Source organism: Leptonotus elevatus, chromosome 14 (genome assembly GCF_054856555.1).
Source record: "Leptonotus elevatus isolate MCC_2025b chromosome 14, RoL_Lele_1.0, whole genome shotgun sequence".
Lineage (NCBI taxonomy): Eukaryota > Metazoa > Chordata > Actinopteri > Syngnathiformes > Syngnathidae > Leptonotus > Leptonotus elevatus.
Window position 1 is genome coordinate 4897216 of NC_141252.1, and position 22765 is coordinate 4919980.

At 46.4% G+C, this 22765-nt stretch overlaps 3 protein-coding genes and 1 non-coding gene across 4 annotated transcripts; 3 read left to right on the top strand and 1 right to left on the bottom strand.

The window, feature by feature from the left end:
• The first annotated feature begins 1711 nt into the window (after positions 1–1711).
• dkc1 (dyskeratosis congenita 1, dyskerin) lies at positions 1712–10643 on the top strand. Its single transcript, XM_086094183.1, has 15 exons — positions 1712–3127; positions 4562–4611; positions 5378–5464; positions 5767–5858; positions 6664–6848; positions 6986–7050; positions 7247–7373; positions 7578–7708; positions 8701–8844; positions 8924–9044; positions 9260–9378; positions 9490–9593; positions 9946–9994; positions 10078–10227; positions 10372–10643. Exons 1-15 carry the CDS (start codon positions 3112–3114, stop codon positions 10435–10437), a joined length of 1506 nt encoding a protein of 501 aa, XP_085950309.1. The 5' UTR covers positions 1712–3111; the 3' UTR covers positions 10438–10643.
• Positions 9089–9165, top strand: LOC147162674 (small nucleolar RNA SNORD83). Its single transcript, XR_015097183.1, has one exon. It is a non-coding gene; the product is annotated as a small nucleolar RNA SNORD83 (small nucleolar RNA).
• A 748-nt stretch (positions 10644–11391) lies between the features above and the next one.
• Positions 11392–19308, top strand: cinp (cyclin dependent kinase 2 interacting protein). The gene is made up of 6 exons (XM_086094184.1): positions 11392–11447; positions 11748–11910; positions 12306–12399; positions 12497–12626; positions 13658–19061; positions 19133–19308. Exons 1-5 carry the CDS (start codon positions 11441–11443, stop codon positions 13864–13866), a joined length of 603 nt encoding a protein of 200 aa, XP_085950310.1. The 5' UTR covers positions 11392–11440; the 3' UTR covers positions 13867–19061; positions 19133–19308.
• Positions 13856–22390, bottom strand: znf839 (zinc finger protein 839). Its single transcript, XM_086094182.1, has 10 exons — positions 21201–22390; positions 19533–20513; positions 19115–19273; positions 18919–19041; positions 18758–18850; positions 18313–18462; positions 17564–17668; positions 17400–17481; positions 17089–17326; positions 13856–15159 (listed from the first exon to the last, which is right to left on the bottom strand). Exons 1-10 carry the CDS (start codon positions 22107–22109, stop codon positions 14796–14798), a joined length of 3204 nt encoding a protein of 1067 aa, XP_085950308.1. The 5' UTR covers positions 22110–22390; the 3' UTR covers positions 13856–14795.
• Positions 22391–22765: the final 375 nt, after the last annotated feature.

The window sequence follows — 22765 nt, forward strand, 5'->3', positions numbered from 1 at the left end:
ATACGGCACTGGGATCACATGACCTGACCGCCAAGAATCTTTGACTGACACTATGAATCCGCCTCCTGTGCGTCAGCCAATCAACATTCAGATGTGCACACACCCACTGGACCACTGAAGGTATGTGCATGTGTGTGTGTGTGCGTGTGCGTGCGTTAGCTCAAGTAGTTTAAGTGCACTGTTTTGCTTCTGACAATGAGTCATAAATTCAGGAGACGCCCCCTTTACACACACAATAGACACACGCGCACACACGTACACACAGGTTGCAGATGTTCTTGGACAGATGGATAGATAATTGAGTGACAGCTCAGTGGAGACCCGCACACTTCCACCCCCCCCCCCCCCACCCCGTCTTGAAAGGCGGAGAGGTGGTGGTGGGTTCTATTGTGGGGGTTTGAGAGGCAGGTGCCGTCTCCTCCATCGTGGCCATTGTGTTTGAATGAATGAATGAATGAATTTCAAGCATGTATACATATATGTATGTATATAAAAAAGCAAACAAAAAAACACTCATCTCATTCTCAACCCAAAATACAACTCGATCCTGTTTCAGCAGCTATGTGAAAGAAAATCAAAGCGAGTCTGACGCGTTGGTCAGTTAAAGGCATTCAAAGTTGAATTCAGGTAAATCTGTGATTTTGAAGCAATCAAAATCAAGTCCAGTTTTTGTTACATACTTTTGATCCACTTGGTATTTACATTTGATCATTTAACAAGAATCCAATTGAATTTCTGTCACTACGCAATGTGAACGCTAATCCACTTGAGTCCAGTCCAGTTTGGGTTCACATATGACCAATTGGCCATTTAACCAGTGAGTCCCTTTTATCAATTTGTCAACTTTTTTTTTTCACATATGGTGCCTTTCTTGATTCCTCAAGGAAGGCACCATATGTGGGAAAAAAAGTTTCTGTAATCTTGAAATGGACTGAAAGAAGAAAGTAGTGTGCAAACGCTCAAAGTGGATTATAATGTAAACACTTCGAGTCCATTACTTCATTTGTTGCTTTGCATTCTGGGTCTAAAGCATCCAAAGGATAAAATGGACTTCCCAAATGTAATTTGTGAGTGAAATTAAAAATATTGATTAGTGCTTTTTGAAACTCATTAGTTTTGCTGTTTGATTCCACACACGCACACGCACACACCCCACCAGACAAAACCTCATTATTGAACCTTCTGTCAGCTTCGGAATTCTCCGCCTCCCCTCTTCTCTCCCAGAAGCTTTTGGGGCTAAGAAGCGTGTCCGGAGTTCTGATGAGATCCTGGTGGGTCGCCACAGTCTGCCCTTTTGTGCCGCCACCCGGCACAAATGCCCCCACCGGACCCCCCCACCAAACCCCAGTGCATCAGAATGATCACGTCGGCATGACCAGGAATTCTATTGTTCTCTTTCACTACCAAAATAGTATTTATCATCACAGAAAATGTCAAGTGTGTAGCGGTAAGCACTTATTCAAATGTTAGCATAAGTGTATTCATTTCACACTTTTACATTGTTTAATTTTTAGAGATAAAATCTTATTTTTTTGTGTTATGATTTTATGACTTAAGACTTAAACGACGTAAGAACTTGACTCGACTTGCTAGAAATGTGGTGGCGACTCGACTTGATTGGCTTGCACCCCCCCCCCCCCCCCTACTTGCTCACAATGTGACTGACTCCCACATCTGTTGATGAGTATGTCAAAATAAACTTGATCTCGAGGCAAGGTCCAACATGGCAGCCGGCGCTGTCATCACATTTCACGACGGCCGCGTGCGTGTTCCAAACGCTGTCACTTTGAGGACGCAGCTCGTGGCGACGTCTGTCAAAACACGAGCCGCGCCTCCACACCTGCAGGCCGCACGACCACGCAGGCTTTTATCCGCCGCCGTCTCCCGTGATGCATTGTGACAGGCTGATAGCTAGCGTGTAAGTGAGCTTTTCGCCCACATGCACTCATACAAACCACACGGACGACGAGTATGTGTGTGGGGGAGGGGGTGGGGGTCACTTGCCATTTTTACTCCCGTGATGCACCGATTCGAGTTACATGTCAGGATATTTGAAATAGTTGTCACTCAGTATGAGCATGCCGTGTAATTGTGCATCCCTTGTCAAAGGAAGACTTGCCTGTCAGTCAAAGCTTGTATTTGATTGCATTAGCCACTGTAGTGAGTACAGTAACAACACATGTTTATAAATATATATGTATGAATTATTACTAAATAGCTTTAAAAGGGAGTTTCAGGGACATGAAATAAGCACAGTGGCATGACATCCCATAACAATATAATGAATAATGCAGTGCCTGTGCACGTGTGATTTTTAACAGCTGTTGGAAATTGGACCAACGGCGCCATCTGCCGGTACAAGGCATTGATGACATTGTTTTGTAAAAGTATTGCCAGGCGGCTCGTTTTACGGTGAGTGTCAGAATAGGAGTGTGCATCTGAAGTGACGTCACGTTTTCTGTTTGAAATAGTACGATTTATTTATTCAATAATACTTCATTTATTTATTCAGTACGTCAAATGAACGGCATATCGCAAAAAAAAGTCGGTGCTGTAGACAGTCTGTAGTCATGTAGCACGACACTCTGTAACTTGAAGCTATATGTTGTTGTTTTTTGTTAAATTACGACACGTCACTTGAAAAGCAATGTTATTTAATTCAGCTTTTAATATTTCTTGCAAATTTATATATTCTTAAATTTAAACTTGTAAAGACAAAGACCGTATTTTTGTGTGACTTTGAAAGAACTATATTTTTTCAATTTTTGGTGCTAGAAAACAAGAAAGCTCTCAAAACTGAAATTGTGTTTCCATTTGAACGTTTTCAGTGTTTCTTAATTTTTATTGAAGACCCTTTTTTTGTACATTTTTAGTTGACTCTTATTTTATTTTATCAGTAAAATTGTCTCCGGTGTGTTGTTTTCGTAGTTTGTTTACAGACTTTGAGCTAAATATTTGTGTTTTTAAGTCTGTGCTGTAGTAGCGCAGTATGTCCACAGATGGCAGCAAGTCGACTTTATGAAGAAGTCCACAACGAAGAAAAAGAAGAATCGGAAGATGTGGTAGAAGAAGAGGCGGAGCAAGAGGCAAACAGTAACCAGTTAGATCAAGATGGCGGACGCAGAAGGTAAGCGAGGTCGAAGCGCTCCTGCGACCGATTTCATCTTTGTGTGTGTGGCTGTTCAAAAGCAATATAATTGATTGTTTTATATAAAAATTCACTTTTGTAAGAAGAAGGTGACAAAAACAACTCGCGGTGACGTAAACTATGGCAAATGAGCTGTCCAAATTACTCTCTTTATCACCCAAAATGACCTTTCTTCATTGACATCTTATTTGTAAATAAGATCACAAATGTAATTGTAATCATTTGAATATTGTTAAAGTCAAGTGAAGTGGTAGCCGTTCATTGTACCATGGCCAAGCCACGTGTGAGCCGTGAACTACGGGCAGGACCTCGTGAAACGGCTCTTTCGTTGCGATTAACACTTGGTCGCCATCTGCTTTTGCAACCACGTTTTTCTTTATCGTCTCCATTTGGAGGTTTGAGTTCCAATTTGACGCATTTTGCTCACCGGCCTTTAGGCGGTCCTCGTGCGGTTTCCGTTAGCCTCTATGCTAGCTGGCACGTGTTGCGCAAGTGACCACGTGGGCTCATCCATTCGACAAACTCGCCAATTTTCAAGTCATCATATGACGCATAATGCATGTATTAATCACCGAAATTTTAATCCAGATTGCCTTTTCTCTCAATTATTAGGCAATTGATATTTTTTCACCTTGCTAAGATTTAACATGCTCAAATGTGTCGTTTTTTGCCAACTATTCTGGTGGAATGTAATGCAAAACACTCAAGATTAGGAGAAACACCTCGTCAAGTTTATCACAAAGAGCTTCAAGTGCCCACAGTTGACCAATCAACGACATCCCCTCATCGAACCACAAGGGGGCAAGGAAAAACTCGAAACCCCCATCGGGAAAATGAGAAGCCTTGAGAAGGGACCGCGAATGTGGTCATCTCCCTTCCAGGAGGATCAGGCTGCAATGGATGCTGAATGGGCAACAATTTACACAGTTTATATTGTGATACTGAACAATATTTACTAGAATAGTGCGAAAGTTCATTCAAGAGGACGTCATCTGGGAAGTGGCGCAAGTGAAACACAAAATTCACCGTGCTTGACAAGACCAGGCACAAAATCCAGAAGCTATGCAGTCTCTTGTGTTTTCAAAACTTGCGCAATAGGTTATTTTGTGCAGCGAGTCGGCAAGCAACCGCTTGTCAGCCATTAAGGTGACAAAAAAAATCTGAATCTCGGTTCATAATCAAATCGGCTTTAAGAGACATGCATCAAATCTCACCCAATTTTGCAAATGTGCATTCAGGTTCAAATCTATTCTTGCGTGGTCTGGATTAAAAAAAACACACAATTGAAGATTATCATGGCGGTGATTCTTTTGCGCGGCACTAAAGGAAGTCCGCGTATCGCACACTGCGACGCCTGGTTGTGTTTTTCTGGCGTCGGCCTCGTTTTCATTTGCGCTTTGCTTTTGTTTGCAGCTTCGGCAAAGAAGAAGAAAAAGGCCAAGAAAATGGCTGCCGATGTTGGGGTGAGTGTCAAAATCAGCACGTTTGTCTCTTGTGTTTTTCAGGGAAGCAGGGACTTAAAATGGAACTCAAATGTCATTCATTTTCAAGTCAAGGCATCTGTAATCAAGGACAGGTTCCAACAGATCCATTGGCCGACGTTGGCTCTTTTAAAATCCACAAAAATCGGGCCGGTTGTTTTTTTTAACATACAATGACGATAATGACATAGAAACCACCCAAGTCATTATTTTTTAAGCCTTTTATTCGTCGTAACATTAAATACTTAAGGGTGAAGTGTTGTAAAGCGTCACATATTTTGCCTGTAATTAATATAGCTAAAGAGTTATTATTTTGCTTTATACCTTTTTAATTAGTTGACACGTAATCATTTTTAATTCGATTTTCAATTAATTTAATATATTTGATGATTGGTCAATTTAAGTGGATAAAACTAAACCATTGAATTAGATCAGGACGGGTGATTACCATTTAAGCACGGGCCGGTATTAGGTTGACAGTGCGCTAACGAAGTAACAATATCACTGTATGGCAACCTAAAATTATAGCTCCACAATTACCTTTTATTAAAATATTTGGCTCAGGAGTAGGCAAGTTGGGTCCGAGAGCCGCAGTCCTGCGTGTTTTTGATGTCTCCCTCCTCGAACACAGCTGAGAGGCTCTTGCTAAACGTAATTTTGAGCGAATAATTTGAAGCACCTGGATTGGAGGCAGGAGACACGGAAAACGAGCAATTATGTCTAAAAGACAAAACATGTCTTCCACCAGGAAATCCAGCAGAGCGGCGACTTTCTCATCAAGCCCGAAACCATCGTGCCCACATTGGACACGTCCCAGTGGCCCCTCCTCCTCAAGGTGACCGCACGTCCGTCTCGTTCCTGCCTTGCCGCCGCTGCGACATGATGAATCTGTTTATCCATTCGCCGAGCGGCGACCCATCCCGGCCCGTCGCCCCGCCTTCGTTCTGGGGGCGGGGCCTCGCCGTCGCCTCCCGAAGTGCGATTCGGCGTTCTGTCGGAGCCACGGCTAGGGACGGCGCGGCGTCGAGGGCCGGGCGGGTGGCCTCAAAGATGACTTACGATCTGATCGCACCGCTGGCATTTGATCGGTCGCCGCGACGGGCGCGTCCGAGAAGTAACAACGTTTGTTTCCTGTAGAACTTTGACAAGCTGAACGTGCGCACGGCCCACTACACGCCGATCTCCAGCGGGAGCAACCCGCTCAAGAGGAACATCCAGGACTACATCAAGTAAGATGAGATGATGACATCATCACATAATGTCACCTCTTGTTGTTCATTTGAAGTAATAAAAAGACAACTGATGCTGGGGGGGGGGGGGGGGGGTTGCGTTGCACTTCCAACAATTGACCAGTGGGTAGCAGTATATACGTTGACAATACTTTTCACGGTAGGGATCGTAAGGGTTGTCCCAGCCAATATTGAGTTCGGTCCAATATCAGCCAGAGTATTGGTTCGGGCTGTTCAATTAACTCATTCACATTTGTTTTCACTTTTGTTAATGAGTATGAAAACCTAGATTATTTTTTTGTACGTTTAGAACGTATATAAAATTTGGGATTAATTAAAGTCATGAGATTAAACGATAAAAAATTATCGCTTGGCGCCTGTAATTTTTAATTTTAAAGTTTGTTTTCTTTTGTAATCTTTTTTAAAGAATATAAAAAAAATCATTATTTTTGCAGGAGCAACCGGTTATGTCAATTATTTTGGTATTTAATGTTATGAGAGGAAGTCTTCAACATTTTTTCACTCATTCTTTTTCTAATCGCTTAATTACTTTTTACTGCATAATTTAATTAATCGAATCGAACTGACCTCTTGTGAGTTCAAATCGATACCCCGCCCTAATATTGTTCTGCATCCTAAATCAATGTATTTAGCTTGGGTTAGCTTGGCGAGTGGCAGCCCAAGATGGCCGCTTATCCATCATATGTCCCTGTCCAGTTATTGGAAGCTTGACTTTTCTAAACCGCTAATTAGCCAGTGCCTCGTTGGAATGTTGTCATATGGCGGACATTTTGTGCAATTGCAGATCGGGCTTCATCAACCTGGACAAGCCGGCCAATCCGTCGTCTCACGAGGTGGTGGCGTGGATCCGGCGGATCCTGCGCTCGGAGAAGACGGGCCACAGCGGCACACTGGACCCCAAAGTCACCGGCTGCCTCATCGTGTGCGTGGACCGAGCCACGCGATTGGTCAAGTCCCAGCAGAGCGCAGGTACGCCTTCACTTTTCTTTTTCTTTTTGCATTGGCGAGAAGCGGAAGTTCGATCCAAGTGGGTCGGGCCGAGCCGAGCCGCCTCCAAAACAAAGAACAAAGCAGCCACGCCCACTCTGCTCTGCTGTGTGTTGCAGGGAAAGAGTATGTGGGGATCGTTCGGCTACACAACGCCATCGAAAGTGAACATGCGCTGGCCAGAGTAAGTAGCGCTGTGCTTCTAAACGTCCAGCAGGTGGCGCTCTACAAAGTCGTTGTGTGGCTCGATTAGATTTACGTGATTTTAAAATTTGATTTGTTTTCCTTCCCCGCTAATCCAACTTCAATCTTTTTTCTTGAAATCATGTCTTCTAGAAAAAGTAGATTTAATTATATATATTAAAAAAAAACCTTTTCAGGCCATGGAGACTTTGACGGGCGCCCTGTTCCAGCGACCGCCGCTCATCGCCGCCGTCAAGCGGCAGCTGCGAGTGCGTACAGTCTACGAGAGCAAACTGGTGGAGTACGACGCCGACAGGAGGCTCGGTAAGACCAGAGCCGTTGATAGAGAGAGTTTGGCCGTCCGGTTTCGGCAGGGTAACAAGATGGCGTCCATGTCATGTGACCAGCAGTTGACCAATCACAGTACAGGGTAAAAAGATGACCAAACTCTCTCTATCTGCTACTGTAAGGCGATGGTGGCGGCCGTATCGTTGGCGTGAGGCGGGATTTGACGTTGGCGTCTTTCAGGAATCTTCTGGGTGAGCTGCGAGGCGGGAACGTACATCAGGACGTTGTGTGTCCACCTGGGCTTGCTGCTGGGGGTCGGGGGTCAGATGCAGGAGCTCCGCAGGGTCCGCTCCGGAGTCATGGGAGAGACGGTGGGCTCCACTTCCTGTCACGTGATGTCACTTCCTGTATTTGATTTATTTATTTCAACAGCGATAGAAACTTTAGTCAAGGAAGCCGGGAGCGTTTTTTCCCCCTCCCAAAAGGGCGATCATGATAATCTGTGTCATGGCGAGATGCCGTCACACCAAAGTGTTGAGTTCGGTTCGACTGCTGGTGTCGGACCGTCAATTAAACTTTGGAACAGCAAGTGCAGCTGAGATTTTATTCGTAAAGTCTCACTGCTGACATCAGCGCTTTTGTTGCACCGGGTTCGAATGTCGCAATCGAGGGGAAACTTTCATGTATGAAAAGAAATTGTTCTAAAATACTTAAGTTTTACTCTACTAAACTAGATAAAAAAAAAAAATAATTAAAAAAAAATATATATATATATATATAGTAACATTGTGCACAATTTGAACATTTAGCTTGATGCTACGAAGCACCAGAGGGAGCTCGAATGCCACACTGACAATGACTGCCTTCGGGTTTTTTTTTTTTTTTTTTGAAAAACACATTTCTATATTTTGTGGAGGAGCAACCATTTTGCATTTTTGACGGGTAAAAGGTTGTTTTTTTATTTATTTTGAAAACAATTGTCATATTTTTAGGGGCAATGTTTTTAGTCAAAAACATTTGTGATGTGAAAGTGCTGCATTTATTTATTTATTTTGGAAGTCAGCGTTTCAAACTGCAAATTTTTACCAACGTGATTTTGACGGAGGGCTGAACAATTAATTGCATTTGCAATTAATGTTGGTTTGACAAAACGTCATCTTGGTGTACAATTAATTAGGAAGGTCTTTTGCAATAAGTTTTTTCCCAAACTACGTTTTTAACTGAGTCTCTTTTCAAAAGTTTTTCTTTTTCAACCCATTTTTATTTTGGAAGAAAAATGTTGCCTTTTTAGTTTTTGCATATGTAAATGACAGAATGTTTGTTATTCTTTTCCTTTATGAATGTTTGACCTTTTGCGTCTTAGGACAACCTGGTGACCATGCACGACGTCCTGGACGCGCAGTGGCAGTTTGACCACAACAAAGACGAGTCGTACCTGCGGCGAGTCATCTTCCCGCTGGAGAAGCTTCTGGTGTCTTACAAGCGCCTGGTGATGAAGGACAGCGCCGTGAGTCTCCCGCCCTCGCTCGTCCCCGCGGCGTCGTCCGCTGGCGTTCGTTTTTGACCCGCTTCGCGCTCGCCTTCAGGTCAACGCCATCTGCTACGGCGCCAAGATCATGCTGCCGGGCGTCCTCCGCTACGAGGACGGCATCGAAGTCAACCAGGACATCGTGGTCATCACCACCAAGGGGGAGGCGGTCTGCACGGGTGAGCGGGGGGGGCGTGGTCGCGTTGCACATTCGACGGACGAGGCCACGTGATGACACGCGTAGATCCAGGAGCCTTCGGGCTGTGCTGACCTGACATCTATCACCCTTGTCTGATGGCGCTCGTTGGTCTGCGTCCGTGGGAAGGGGAGGGAGGGATCAAAAAAAACAAAAAAGGTGTTAACGGCTTCTCATCGCTGTTTTTGCACGCGCCAGCTGTGGCCCTGATGACGACGGCGGTCATCTCCACGTGCGATCACGGCATAGTGGCCAAGATCAAGCGCGTCATCATGGAGCGAGACACCTACCCGCGCAAGTGGGGGCTCGGGCCCAAGGTACCCAAACGCGCAACCTCCAGCCAATCGGGCGTCAGGAAGCGCCGAGACATTCAATTGCTTCCTGATCAACAGGACGTCATTTATTTCATTTTAATTTTATTTCATCAGGCGAGTCAGAAGAAGATGATGATCCAGAAAGGACTTCTGGACAAGCACGGGAAACCCAACGGAAGCACGCCTGAAGCATGGAGGACGGGCTACGTGGACTACAGGTGCGTGCGTGCCCTGTGGCGTACATGTTGTCGCAGAGGGTTATCCCTGGCTGAGGTGTGCCGTCCTCTTTCGGGGAGTCACTCTGCTACAGCGACTCTCCAGGCGGCTTCTTCGCTCTGCTCGGTGATGGCTGCTCGGAGTACACTTTTGATGCACCGTGTGCAATTTGAAGGGAAAATGCTCTTTGGGGATTTCTGTGTTTTATTTTTATTATTATTGTGGGTGGAGTTTGGTTATTGTATCTGGGGAAAAAAATTCATATCAAATGTCAATTTTAAGGGAGGGGGGGTATTCCCAGCCACGTCTGTATTCATCTTCAAGCAAAACCTTTGCCTATTTTTAACGCCACAGTGCCACCCCCGCCACCATGAAGTCGGAAACGCCCGCCGCGACGGTCAAGGTAAAACAAAAATCGGCAGCTCGTCTGTTTGCCTCCCAGCCTGCAGGGGGCGCTCACCTTTCTCCTATTTCCGCTTTGTACAGAGGAAGAGGGAGGAGGCGGACAGCGAAGTGGAAGCCGCGTCGGCCACTGAGGAGACGCCCAAAGAGAAGAAAAAGAAGAAAAAAGAGAAGCGCGCCAAGATTGACGACGGCGAAACGGAGAATGCGACGGCGGCCGAGCCACAAGTAGAGGTTAGTTCGCACCAAAAAATGCAGAGGTTTGTGTTGGAACAGCGGCGCTAGTTTTGGCTTATTTTGTTAATATTCAACTTTATTTTTTCTCAATATTTGCATCACGTTGTTTGTGACGCTCATAAATGTTGTTTGTGTGCGCAGCTTGAAAGTGGCAAAAAGAAGAAGAAAAAGAAGAAACCTAAAGATGACGATGCAGCCTCCGAGTGACACTCGCAACCTCCGCCCATTGTCGGACCAAGGGACCTTTAGTGGGGGGGTTTTTTGTTCTTTTTTTTTATATACCTTTTATGTTTAACTTGTAAATAATGTTTGAAAATAAAAGTATGCAAGTTTGTGACATTTTAGAAGAATCTAAAATGAAAGGTTGATGCCATGTATCAAACAGTTCCATGAATAAAAACAAATTATTTTAACTGCATTGACTAAAGTCAATTCAAAGCACCAGAAATGTCCAAAAGGAAGTATTTTGGTACTCAGAAAACCCATTCTCCACTCGAGTCACATGGATTTGGGTTCCGTCAAAGATGCTCAATGGTGAATGAGTAATGAACCACAATGTTGTAGTGCATACATCCGACCTATTTGCGGCGCTGTAATGCCACAAAGTGGCAAAGAAGACCTCCCCAAAAAGACTACAGATACAGCATTTAAAACATTTCGTTAAAACGATCGAACGGATTGGGTGTTTATAATGAAGATCCTGCGCGACTACTTAAAACTAAAAACATTCCAGAAATAACTGAAACTGAACTGTGCCGATTAAACGATGCCCCCAAAATGGAGCACTTTATTTCATTGTTTAGAAAGTAATCATCCTAAAAATAATGGCCTAAGTCAGTTTTTTAGGAAAACGTGAAAAACTGGACCAAGTAGATACTGATTATGTCGTATTAATAATCTCATTTCTGGGGTGGAATTGAATAATCTGTTTAATCGATGTAGCACATTTTAGAAAAGGTGGCCGACATCTTTAGATGTTAAAGGTCCAAATAAGACATGGGCCATTATTTTAAGATATATATCTGGTTAATTCAGTTGTATTTTATGTAAAAGTTGCCCTGTGGCCTATAAAAAATAATCTAATGAATTTTACGAACCACATAACGTTGATTCATGAGGTTTAAGCGCCAGTAGGGGGCGATAACTACGCATTGGACACCCACAACGAAGAAAAATCCAGGAAGTCGACGTGCGGAGAAATTTCAAACACATGGAAGGTAAGTAAAATAAAATGCCTTGCCAGTAGTGTAGTAATAGCAGTGTTTTTGTAAGGTGACATCACAATATAACTCCCGAGTGTGACGTAGAAGGCTTGGTGATTGTTTTAGTTAAATATTTGTCCTTTCGTATCATTGATTTTGTGTCCCTCATTTGAATTGGATGATTGCATTTTAAGCAGTGTTTAAAATGGGCTACACAAACTTGAATCAATGTTGTGTGAAAAGTGCTATTGCAATATTACGGAACATTAACATCTGTGCCAGTCAAATGACTTTGTGCTTCTGTACCCTAACCAGGCGACGTCACCAACGTGAACAGGAAGTGCTCGGCCGTCACAGGAAGTGGACGCAAACTAAAAGACAACGCAGCTGACTGGCACAACTTGATGCTGCGCTGGGAGAAGTTCAACGACGAAGGCTTCACCATCGCGGGAAACATCGTCAACGCCAGGAGAAGCAGGTCACCGTTTTATACTATTATTAGTCGTCATGTCGATTCACTGCGCACATAGAGAAATATTTTGCAGACAAAGCACTACTTTTGTCCAGATGAAGCGCCTCAACTCATTCCAACATAGTTTTCGATGCCGCCAGATGGAAGCATAGCACTGCATTTGTCTAAAAGAGCTCATGTTGACAGCAAATGGCAAGAAAGCACGACTTTTGGTCGAGCGCTTCAACGCCGTCAACATCATTCCTTGCACCCAAGATGCCACTGGATGGTGGCAAGGCACTATCTTTGTCTAAATGAAGCTCCGAATCTCACGTCAACTCAACATGGTTTTAGTGTATTGTACTATTATACTCAACAGGCTTGCGTGCTAACGTTAGCGCCTCTCTCTACTTCCTCTGCAGCGGCGAGACGGAAGGGTCGTCGAGGGATCTGGTGCCGGGGAATTTGACGCTTCAGGAGGAATGTGAGAAGCTGGAGGGCGTCGTCAATAAAATGGTGACCAAAATGTTGGAAATTTACGTTGGAAATTTACGTTGGAAGTTTACGAGCGTTTGTCGGCGCCGCGTCAAGCTAATGCGTAACTTCCTGTCAGGCGGCCATTGTGGCGAAGATGGAGCGGCTGATGGCGTCCCAGCGAGGCCTCGTGAATCTGGAGGAATTTCAGTTTGGCCCCCAAGGCAGAAAGGTTCCGCTCTTCCACAGCTGGAACGCCAAAGACTTTGGTGAGGTTTCTCTTAAGGGCAATTTAACAAGCCCCTTTTCTGCAAAATCTGACGTGCATAAACAGACCAGTGAGGTTATTTTGATGGACAGGGTGAAAGAGAAGAGTTGCAAAATGGCAGTGCGAAAGGGGACGTGAAGGGAGGCCGTGAGATCAGGGCTACCGAAAAGGTAACGGCGGCGTGAAAGGGCCTGTAGAAAGTCAACACTTAATGGAAAGCTACATGCTGAAAGATTGATTTTGAAAGGGCATACAGAAAGAGAAATGTTCTGGAAAGACAGTATGAAAGGGGCTACGAAAAAGTCAATATTGCAGAAAGGTGACACTTGATGTACATATTGCAGATTTAGGGTTAGAAAAGTCCATCTTTTTGGAGCATTGTGATCATGTTTGTAGAAAGGCACATGTTGGTGTGAAAGGGGCACAGAAAGAACGTTTAAGAAAAGTGGAGTGAGGATTTGTAAGAATTTGTCATTTGTGGTGCATTGTCTTGGGTTCACCCCCCCCCCCCATTTTTTTATTTTAGTATTTGTGTTTTTTCTATACGGTAAAGTGGTAACAAAGTGGTATGAAATTGGATATGGAAAGATAAGTGTGGTGTAAAATACTGCAAAGGTGGTATCTTGTTGAAGACCATGTTAAAGGGGTTAGAACAGTAACTTTTGTGAAAGGCAGTGAGAAAGGGGCTCGAGAAAGACAGGTTTTGGAAAGGTTGTGTGGTCTGTGTGAAAGGTGCTATTAAAGTTTCTCTGCAAATGGCTTCTATGTGTTATTTTGGTCGGTAATGGATATGTTAAGATATGTGAGAAGAGATGCAATCACAAATTCTACTTTTAGTAGGTCAACATGACTTCCTGGAAAATAGTGAGTTACAACTTTAATGGTCTAAAGAGGAAAACGATTTTGACTAAAAAAATCAAATGTAAATGAAAGTTAAATGTGGTGTGGAAGGGGGTTGGAGGCAGCTCGAGATTGCAGAAAAGTGGCGCGAAAGGGGCTCTAAAGTTGAATTGTGTCTGTTTTTTCCGCCAGCGTGGTCGTGCGGCATCCTGCTGCAGTCGTTCACGTCGGAGCTGCGTCTCAAGCGCGTCCTCCTCCAGGAAGTGGCTCACAGCGCCAACTCGGACCTCAGCCTGGTCTACCTTTCGTGCTGGCTCCACCAGCCGCTGGTGCCGGCGCGCGCCCGCCTGGCCCTGGAGGCGGTCCTGCTGGAGACGGGCCAGCGACACCTTCCTGGTTGACAACGGCTTTTATTGTGAAAACAGGAAACGAGAGCAACGAGCGGCGGGCAACCGCGAGCGTTATCCCAAAAAGTCGTAAAAATAGTGCAACTTCTTTTCTCACATTTATCTACATATTGACAAGGCAAATATGAAAAAACATTTACAACGACCTCTAAAAAAAAATATCAATCGATCGATCGCTCCGGCGTGCTCACAAGAACGTTCGGATGGCGGCGACATGGAGAAGATCGGAACGTGAGAAATAAATAGGAACTTAAAGGAGCGTTCCACAAGTTTCCCTTCCAAAGTCCGCCTTTGGCGCATTTGCCGGCTTTATTACGGAACCTTCCGAGACGAAGCAAACTGATCGGCCAATCGCAGACTTGCTTACAGAAGCAAGTCTGCGATTGGCCGATCAGCTGCTTTCCTCCACAAAGTTCCAGAAGAAAGTCTGCAATCGGCCACTAAGAAGGTTCCGCGAAGTCCACGTTTGGCCGTCCGGCTTGTTTTGTTCCAGAAGGTTCCGCAACAAAGTCCAAGGGTGCGACAAAGCCATCGCAGACGTTTGATACAAACTCTGCGTTTTGTCCAGAACCTTCCATACGTGGACCAGAACCTTCTGGAACAAAACAAGCAGAAACGGCCAATGGCAGACTTTGTTCTTGACGTGACAAAGTCCATCAACGGCCAATCAGATGCTTTACTTCCATGACTGAGCCCGTGAACGGCCGTCCACCTTGCTTTTTCCCGCAAGGTTCCGTAATAAAGTCCATCATTGGAACAAAGCCAGCAAAACAGCCAATCGCAGACTTTGTTCTGAAATAAAGTCTGCGATTGGCCGGTCGCCTTGTTTTGTTTTTGTCCAAAAGTTCTACACGCCGACTTTGTTACAGAACGTCCCGGAACAAAGCAATCCAAACAACTCCATCAAGTCAACGATCGTCCGTTCAGCTGGCTTTGCTCGGGTTGGCCGCCTCGATGCCCAGCAGGGCTTGCACCGCCTCCAGGGGGACGCCGTCCGGAGTCTGGATGTGCATGGTGGTCCCATCGGGCCCGTTGACGATGACGATGCCGTCGGCGTCGCTCAGGCCGTCCGTCTCGATGTAGATTTCCTGGCCCTCCTGCACCAGACACGTCTCGGGAAGCTTCTCCGGCTCCAGCAGATTCTCGGCTTCCTGGGCCCGCTCACTTGGGGCCGGACCCTCCGTTGGCGTTGGCGGCGGGGGCGGGGCGGCCTCCGTCGCCTGCTGCTCAGCTGTGGTGACTTCCATGGGGGTGGCGGCTGGAGGAGCCTGGGCGGGGCCAGTGGAGCTGGAGGAGCAAATATCCAGATGAGTACTTTTGACATTTGTCATTAATTTGTTCCAAGCTTTCAGAAACCACCAAAAACTTTTTTTTTTGCGACTTGGAATTTGTGGAGTTTAATCATTCCCTTGATTTTTAAAAGGAATCGATGTTCCATAATTAATCACTATCGAATGAATTAAAGCGAATTTAATCAGGAATAATCAAAATTGAATCGAAGTGAACTCTTGCGAATTGAAATTAGAATCGGTTGCGGAAATTAGAATCGATACCCGACCCTAGCGTTGGATGCGGAGTGGCTACATTTGGTACGAGTCAGTTGAAGAAAAAAAACATCACTACATTTTTTACGAGTCACTACATGCCTAGTTGTCAAAAATGAGTCATCTTCACATCATTACTGCGCGCCCGGTTGTCACGGTAACAAAACGGCATACTGGCAATGGTATGTCCAGGCATGTGATTTGACCAAAGTGAAATTATCTGAAAATTTAGCCGGGGGTCTGGGGGCCGCGGGCACTCAGCTAGGTCCAGAGCTCATGGGTTTTCCGTGTTTTTGAGTACTTTCAATGCACTCAGATGACAAAGAAATAGACAAAACAACAGCATAAATTTCCAATGTATATTGAACTATCCCATATAAAATTGAAGTTTTAGTCAACTCAAAATCAGTCACATTCAAAAACATTGGACTGCCTTTGCTTTTAAAAACTATCACTGAGAATATCATCATATATATTTACCATGCAATAAATCATTTAATCAATCATTCTTAATTTAATACATAATGCATAACAAAAACATAAAATACCTCATGCAGCAAGCTCTGGTAAAAACACAATCATGCATTCGGATTGACTAAGATCATCTCTGTAACTGCATACATCAAGACAGTCAACATATTGAAACCTGAAAAGTGCAAACATGCAGCATTCATTTGAGTTTGTGTCAATGATTAACCATGTTAAATATTTATGACCATTTTTATTACGTTATAATATTTTCGAAAATTTGATTTCGATTAATTTGAAACGTTTACCACCGACCTCAAAATTCACGACTCTGTCAGCAACTGGCGCAGGTTCACGTCTCTCTATTACCGCTTCCGATTGTGATGTCAATAAGGTCTGGAGGCCGTAAAGTTTTGGAGTTTTCGTTCGGGCACCGAAACTTCCAGCGATGGAATAATTTGTTGTTCTTGACTGGAGTTCTTTCACGTGTTTTTTGCTCTTTGCGTGACTTTCAAGAGCTTTGAAACCTCTCGCACCATCGTCAACGGTATCACGGCACCAAATGCAAAGCGCTTTCCCGGCACGATCGATCTTCCGAATAAAGTCACTGAACAAATTCGTCACAGTCTTCTTTCCAACATTTGTAGATATATCCTTCTCTAACCAGTCACATCGAAACTTGTTTTTTACGATCTTGTCAATTTCCTTAACTCGCGGAGCATCTTTGCGTTCGATCACGGACATTTCTTTAAACACCCGGCAAAAACGTCTGAGAAATGAACAATGGCATACTCCTGTGCCTTTATAACAAGCGCTCTTATTGGTCAACACGGAGACTTCCGCCAATCGCAAGATCGGTTTCATTTCAGTTGCGGAAACACTAAAACGGAATGCTGTAGAGAGACGAAATCGGATTTTTTTTTGGGGGGGGAGATAAAAAAAGCGGAATTCCGCGAATTAGCGGAAAAATCACATGCCTGTATGTCATAGAAGCAACCCCCCCCCCCAGTGATTTTTAGCAGTGAGGCAAGTGGATGTGACGTGCGCTCTCCATATTTACCCTTTGTGGATTGTGACACAAGAATGTCAAAACTTTTATTAAAGACAACTGAGAACGTTATAAAACAAACTTGTCTGCTTCAATATTTGCAGCTCTAACGATGTTTGAAACATTTTGACGTGTTACTCTGGGAGCTTCACTCACGGTTTGGCTTCACTGGGAATCAGCGGCGTTGCCGTAGAGGAGGCGGCGCAGGCCGTTGACGTTGGCGTCACGGGAGCCACCGAGGTCACCACGGGGGTCACCGAGGTCACCACGGGGGTCACCGAGGTCACCACGGGGGTCACAGAGGTCACCACGGGGGTCACCGAGGTCACCACGGGGGTCACCGAGGTCACTACGGGGGTCACCGAGGTCACCACGGGGGTGGCGGAGGTCACAACTAATGTGTTACAAGGTCAGAGGTCAACATTTGAATTCGGCCAAGGTTCCGCCACCCGCTCCTATCAACGTACCCGCTCTCTCGATGCCGTTGTGCTGCGGAGGAACGCTGTTCTCCATCTTGAAGCGCTTGGACGGTGGCAGCATCTTGGAGTTCTGGGGGGGAGGGGCAAAAATTTAGTTTGGGGGCTGAGCGGGGTCAAGCGGAGATCGGGTAAAAGGCAGCTGGGGAACGTACCTCCATGTAACGGCTACTTTTGTTGCTCACACTGGACACCGAAGATGCACCGGGGAGGACTTTCATCCGGTTGACCTCGTCGAGGATGCCCAGCGACCGCGCCACCTGAGCAAGTATCAGCTGCATCACAAATCACGTCCAAAATTTTCTTTTTTGTGGGTTTACTCACGATGGACTTGGCGACTGCATTTTTCAGTCTAACTGATTTTTCTGGGATTTGAGGGAATTAACTCATTGACTGGCCGCCATTTTGACTGAAGCAACCCCCTTCGCTCCCGGCTGTTTGACTGGATTTGGACTGATTTTGCAAGGCCCACAGAATATTGTGTTCTATTGCTATCAAAACATGGACTTTCTACCAAACGCTCATCAGCAATGAAAGTATATTTCGCAGCAATTAGCATGAGAATATAGCTAAGTTTCGTCATTGTTTACAAATGTGTTGAAAAGAGCCTTTTCGCCATCGCTGCCAAATTTCATGTTCGTAAGTTGAAGTGGTTTCTGATCTACATCTTGAAAACATTCCAAGTAGCCTGTGAAATGAGCAAGCAGACCCTAAAATGGCTGCTATAAACCAAAATGGCAGACTTGCTGTGTCTTTTGTCTTCTTGAAATCTTTTGGTGGTTCTGCTCATGTCTACCAAATTTCTAAATCTTTAGGTATAGTTCACCCCCACCCTGAGTCTCCTGATGATATCCGTTTTCCACGTTCCATGTTGCTGCATCAAACTTTTTCAGCTCTTCCTCACCTCGATGTTCCTGATCTCCAGGGGTGCGGCGGCGCCCCCTAGTGGCGCTACGATGTAATCCTGTGCGGCTTGTCTCACGTGCGCCTGCAGTGATTCGAACTCGCGGTAAACATCCGGAAAGTGAGTCCGAGGCGGTCCGGTCCGCTCCACCTGGAACACAGATTGCGTTTTTGCCTTCTTTAGACTCAACCCGACAAAACACCAAATTTGAGGACTTGCTCGGCTAAAACTTTGACAAGTTTCAGCTGGACTGTACTTGATCTACAAGACTTGACAAGTCTTCACTTTCTTTGGTTGTATTTTTTATTACAAGGGAACTTAAGATATGCTGCCACTTGTGTGAAAAAATAGAGCGGTGACCCATTTAACTCATTCACTGCCGTGGAGGTCAATTGGAAGTCAAGAAATGCCAGCGCGTTGGACTGGAGTGCGTTTGTGTTCGTACCTTGGCCAGCAGCATCTCCCACACACTTAAGACTTTAGTGAGACGAGGAAGAACGATGTCCATCAGCTCCTCGTCCTCACACTGATCCACCAGCTGCAGGCGGAAGACAATGCGGTTGTCATGGAAACGCACGCAAGATGCTTGCAAACAAGCCAACAAACCTCCTGCAGTCGCTCCCGTCTCCTCTCCACCTGCGGCTCGCCGCTCGCCATGCTGTCGTCCATCTTGGGGGGCCGTCCGCGGCGTCCCCGCCGGCCCATGAAGCTTCCCGAAACCTGAACGAACTTCAGCACACAAAGAACTTGTAAGTCACTTGGGTTTTTATTTCAAAGTGTTGAAGTTTCAAAGTAACCTTACCTTGGGTGGCGCCCCCAGGGACCGACCACGACCACGGCCACGCCCCCTCCCTCTCCCTCTTCCTCGACCGCGGGGCCTGCCCGGACCTCTGTGGTGGACGCCCCGGAATCCTTCAGCAGATACCACCAGGCCCGACTGCTGAGCCAACGAGGCAGTCGGCTAATTTGCAAAGAGAGGGAACCGAACCAACATCTGATTAGCATGAACAGGTAATGGAATTAGCATGTAGCAGTAACCCAACAATCAGTTAATTAGCATCACTAGTTAGCATGTAGCAGTAACAGGATGCCAGCGAGTTAGCATAAACACCTGTTAATTAGCATGTAAGCTAATTAGCAGGCAGAGTAACAGAACAAGCAGTTGGTTAACTTGTAGCGCTAATGGAACAAAACGAACTAGTTCAATTGAGTAGGAGTACTTTGTCGGTTGCCATGGCAGCAGTTTTCTCCTCCGCTTCCTCTTCCGTGGCGGCGTCCGGCGTTGTCACGTCTGCCATTTCCGTGTCGACCGTTTGCGGCTGGCCGTCTTCGCCGCGGGTCGGCGGCAGCGCTTCGCCGGCCGGCTCGGGTTCTCCGTGGCTGGGGTTGAGCTTGTAGTGGCGGTTGAGCCCTCCCGGTCCGATGTAGGCCTTGTTGCAGGTTTGGCAAGGGTGGGACCTGGACTTGTGGCTGTAGGCCAGCGAGGCGTCGCCGTCTTGGCCGCCGTCCTTTTTGTCCTCGTCCTCCATGCTCACGTCCGAGTAGTCGTCCGAGTCGGACTGGTGGCTCTCGGCCAGGTCCTCGGTCTTGATGAACTTGTAGTCTTTGGCTTTGTACTTGGGCGGTCTTGAGACTCGACCCGACCTGGTCTGCACCTTGACTGCCTTCTTCTCTTTCTTCTTCTGTTTCCTCGCTTTCTCCTTATCTCGATCCTTGGCCGCAAGGGGAGCGACCACGGCTGTTAGGCCCGCTGCGGGGGGGCCAGCTTGTTTGACCGGACTCTTAGTGGGGGGCGGCGCGGTGCCGTTGGTAGGGGTCTTGAGCAGTGACACATTGGTCAGTTTAACGGTGGGGGTGGGTGGCATCTTGGCAGGGGAGGCGATGGCGGCGGACGCGGCGGCCGACACAGTAACCGACGCGGTCGCCGGAAGTTTGTGCACCAATGGGAGCAAAGATCCCACCACGGGGGTGGGGCTCTGGAGCAGCAGCTGTATGGGGGCATCACCCAAGTTTTGCTGCAGGAACAACTGCTGGCCCTGCTGAGACACCATTGGCTGGATGTGGATGATTTGAGTGCTGCCATTGGTTGACAGCGTCACATGTGGTTGATTGGCAGTCTGATTGTTGTGCAGCTGGGAGGGTGGATGGGGCTTCACTTCCTGTTTGGGAGGAGCCTGAATCTGGATCCTGACTGGTTCTGGCTGTGGGCATAAAAGGAAAATAACACTCAGGAAGAATTTTTGGGGTCAATGAATCATAATTATTTGTGATCTTGGCTCGTGGGGGGAATTTTTTTATGGTGTGGGTCCAGGTGCCAGGCTGCAAAATGTGAGATTTTCTTTTTTTGTGTTTGACAATACTCACGTTTGTATTCAGCCTTTTCTAGATCAAATTACCTCCACTTATCAAAAGGCACTTCAGGGAAAAGGGGACCAGGATTCAGATTCTGTGTCATTACTAGTTTCAGAATCCATTTTGTGATGACTGAATCCCAAAGCCGATCGGATGTTGTGCCCGTTTGTCTTGACATAAGTGAACAGGGCCTTTTGCAAGGGACTTAAATCAAATCAGAAAAACAAAAAAAAGATTTAATCAAGATGTATTTTGTTTTTTTGTCAGGGTAGTTGCTAAATTACGCATGCCTAATGTGACGTGTACTAGCTAACTAGACACAGTTTCAGTTATTTTGTACTGTACTGATGTCTTTCATTTACTGGGTGAACTCCGGATGACCTTCTATAATAATGGAAAAACGGTAGCAGCACAACCAAAACAGACGATTTCCCCAAAATGCACTTAGGCTGGGGGTTTGCTGCGGTTTTGAAACGTCAAGGTATCAATTAGGGTTGCAGCGATTGGTGGGTCGGTCGTTTGTGTCGTGTGCTTACCTTGGACTGAGTCAAGGGGACGGTGATGGTGCTGCTGGGACTTCCCTGCAACGCAACCTGCTGTGCAGCACTCTTCAGGTGCTGGGAGGCATTCTGGACCTGGACTAGTTGTTTTACCACCTGCTGCGGGGTCTGGACCTGGACTAGCTGCTTCACCGCCTGCTGCACCACCTTCTGTGGTGTATGGACCTGAACTAGCTGTTTGACCGCTTGTTGCAAGGTCTGGACCTGAATCACTGGTTTGACGGGCGGCTGCGGGGTCTGGATCTGGGTTATCTGTTTCGCCGACTGCTGCGGGGTCTGGACCTGCTGCTGGGTTTTGCTGCTCACCTGGCTGATGACCTGCTGCAGTTGGCTAGGGTTGAGAGCCACACTGTGGAGAGGGCTGCTTTTTAGGGTCTGGCTCTGCTGGAGCAGTTGGGCAGCCTCACTGTCCGACACCTGAACCACCTGCTGCTTGCTGAGCTGCTCCAGCAGAGCCTGTTGCTCCTCTGGGGTCAACCCGGAGCCTTCCATCAGGCTGCCGTCCGGTTGCACGTAGATGATGGTGGTGTTACTCATGTCTGCGCCCAAGCTGGAGAACTCGGCGCCCACCAGGATGCTTTGTTCCGTCTGTAAAAAGTCCACCAGCTGAGACTCCCCGACCGCGGGGACAGCGCACGCTGCCTGGCCCTGGTCAACGGGATGGTCGCTTTGCTCGCCACCCACCGCGGGCGAGCTTTCCCCGCACCCTCCGGGCATCGCGGCTGGCGTACACTCGGCCGACTCGGTATCGGTGGCGGCGGGCTCCGGCAGGGCCGCATCCTCGGGCTGCGTGGAGTCCGCGGCGTGGGTCTGGGCCGGGGACCGAGGAGTTTCCGAGGCTGTTATTGTTCTCTCAGACCCGCTCTCATCCTCGTTGTCCGCCATTTTGGCTGCGCGGTTGCTGCTAGCTAAGCGGCTAACAGGGAACCAGTCTGCGCCTCAAAGTAAATGCAATCGTAACGCGATGCGACTACAAAAATCGACGCTCGAAGAGAATGTGTGCGTGTTTGTAAGTGAAATGCCCCGCCGTTGCGAAGAACAACATGAACACCGGAGCAGAAAAAGCGGGGACCAGATGACGGAACCTTGGAGGAGTTTTCAGCTAGCCTAGCTTAGCCTTCGCCTAGCTGCTCCAGGCAGGAGGCAAAATGTCCGGACTGGCTAACTGGAGCGAACTCCCGCTTCACACTACAGTCAACCCCCTCCCCCCTGCACCTAAATGTTTTTAAGGTCTTTAAATACAATTTGATAATAATACCAACACATCCTAACATAATTTGTTGAGAGAGCAAAAGAAATTGATAGCACAAAAAAGATTATATACCAAACAGTATAAAGAAAACAGAGTAACAACTCGAACTGCATTACAGTAGGGAATTACTGTATGCACTACTTGCAATTTGAAATCAAATCAGAGTATTATTTGGGTATTTTTTTATCAAATTAAATTACAGCAAAGACCCATGTTAAAAAAAAGAAGTAATTTTTTTAATGATTTCTTATTTTGATATTTCTACTTAAGCAAAAAGCTTAAGTTGATA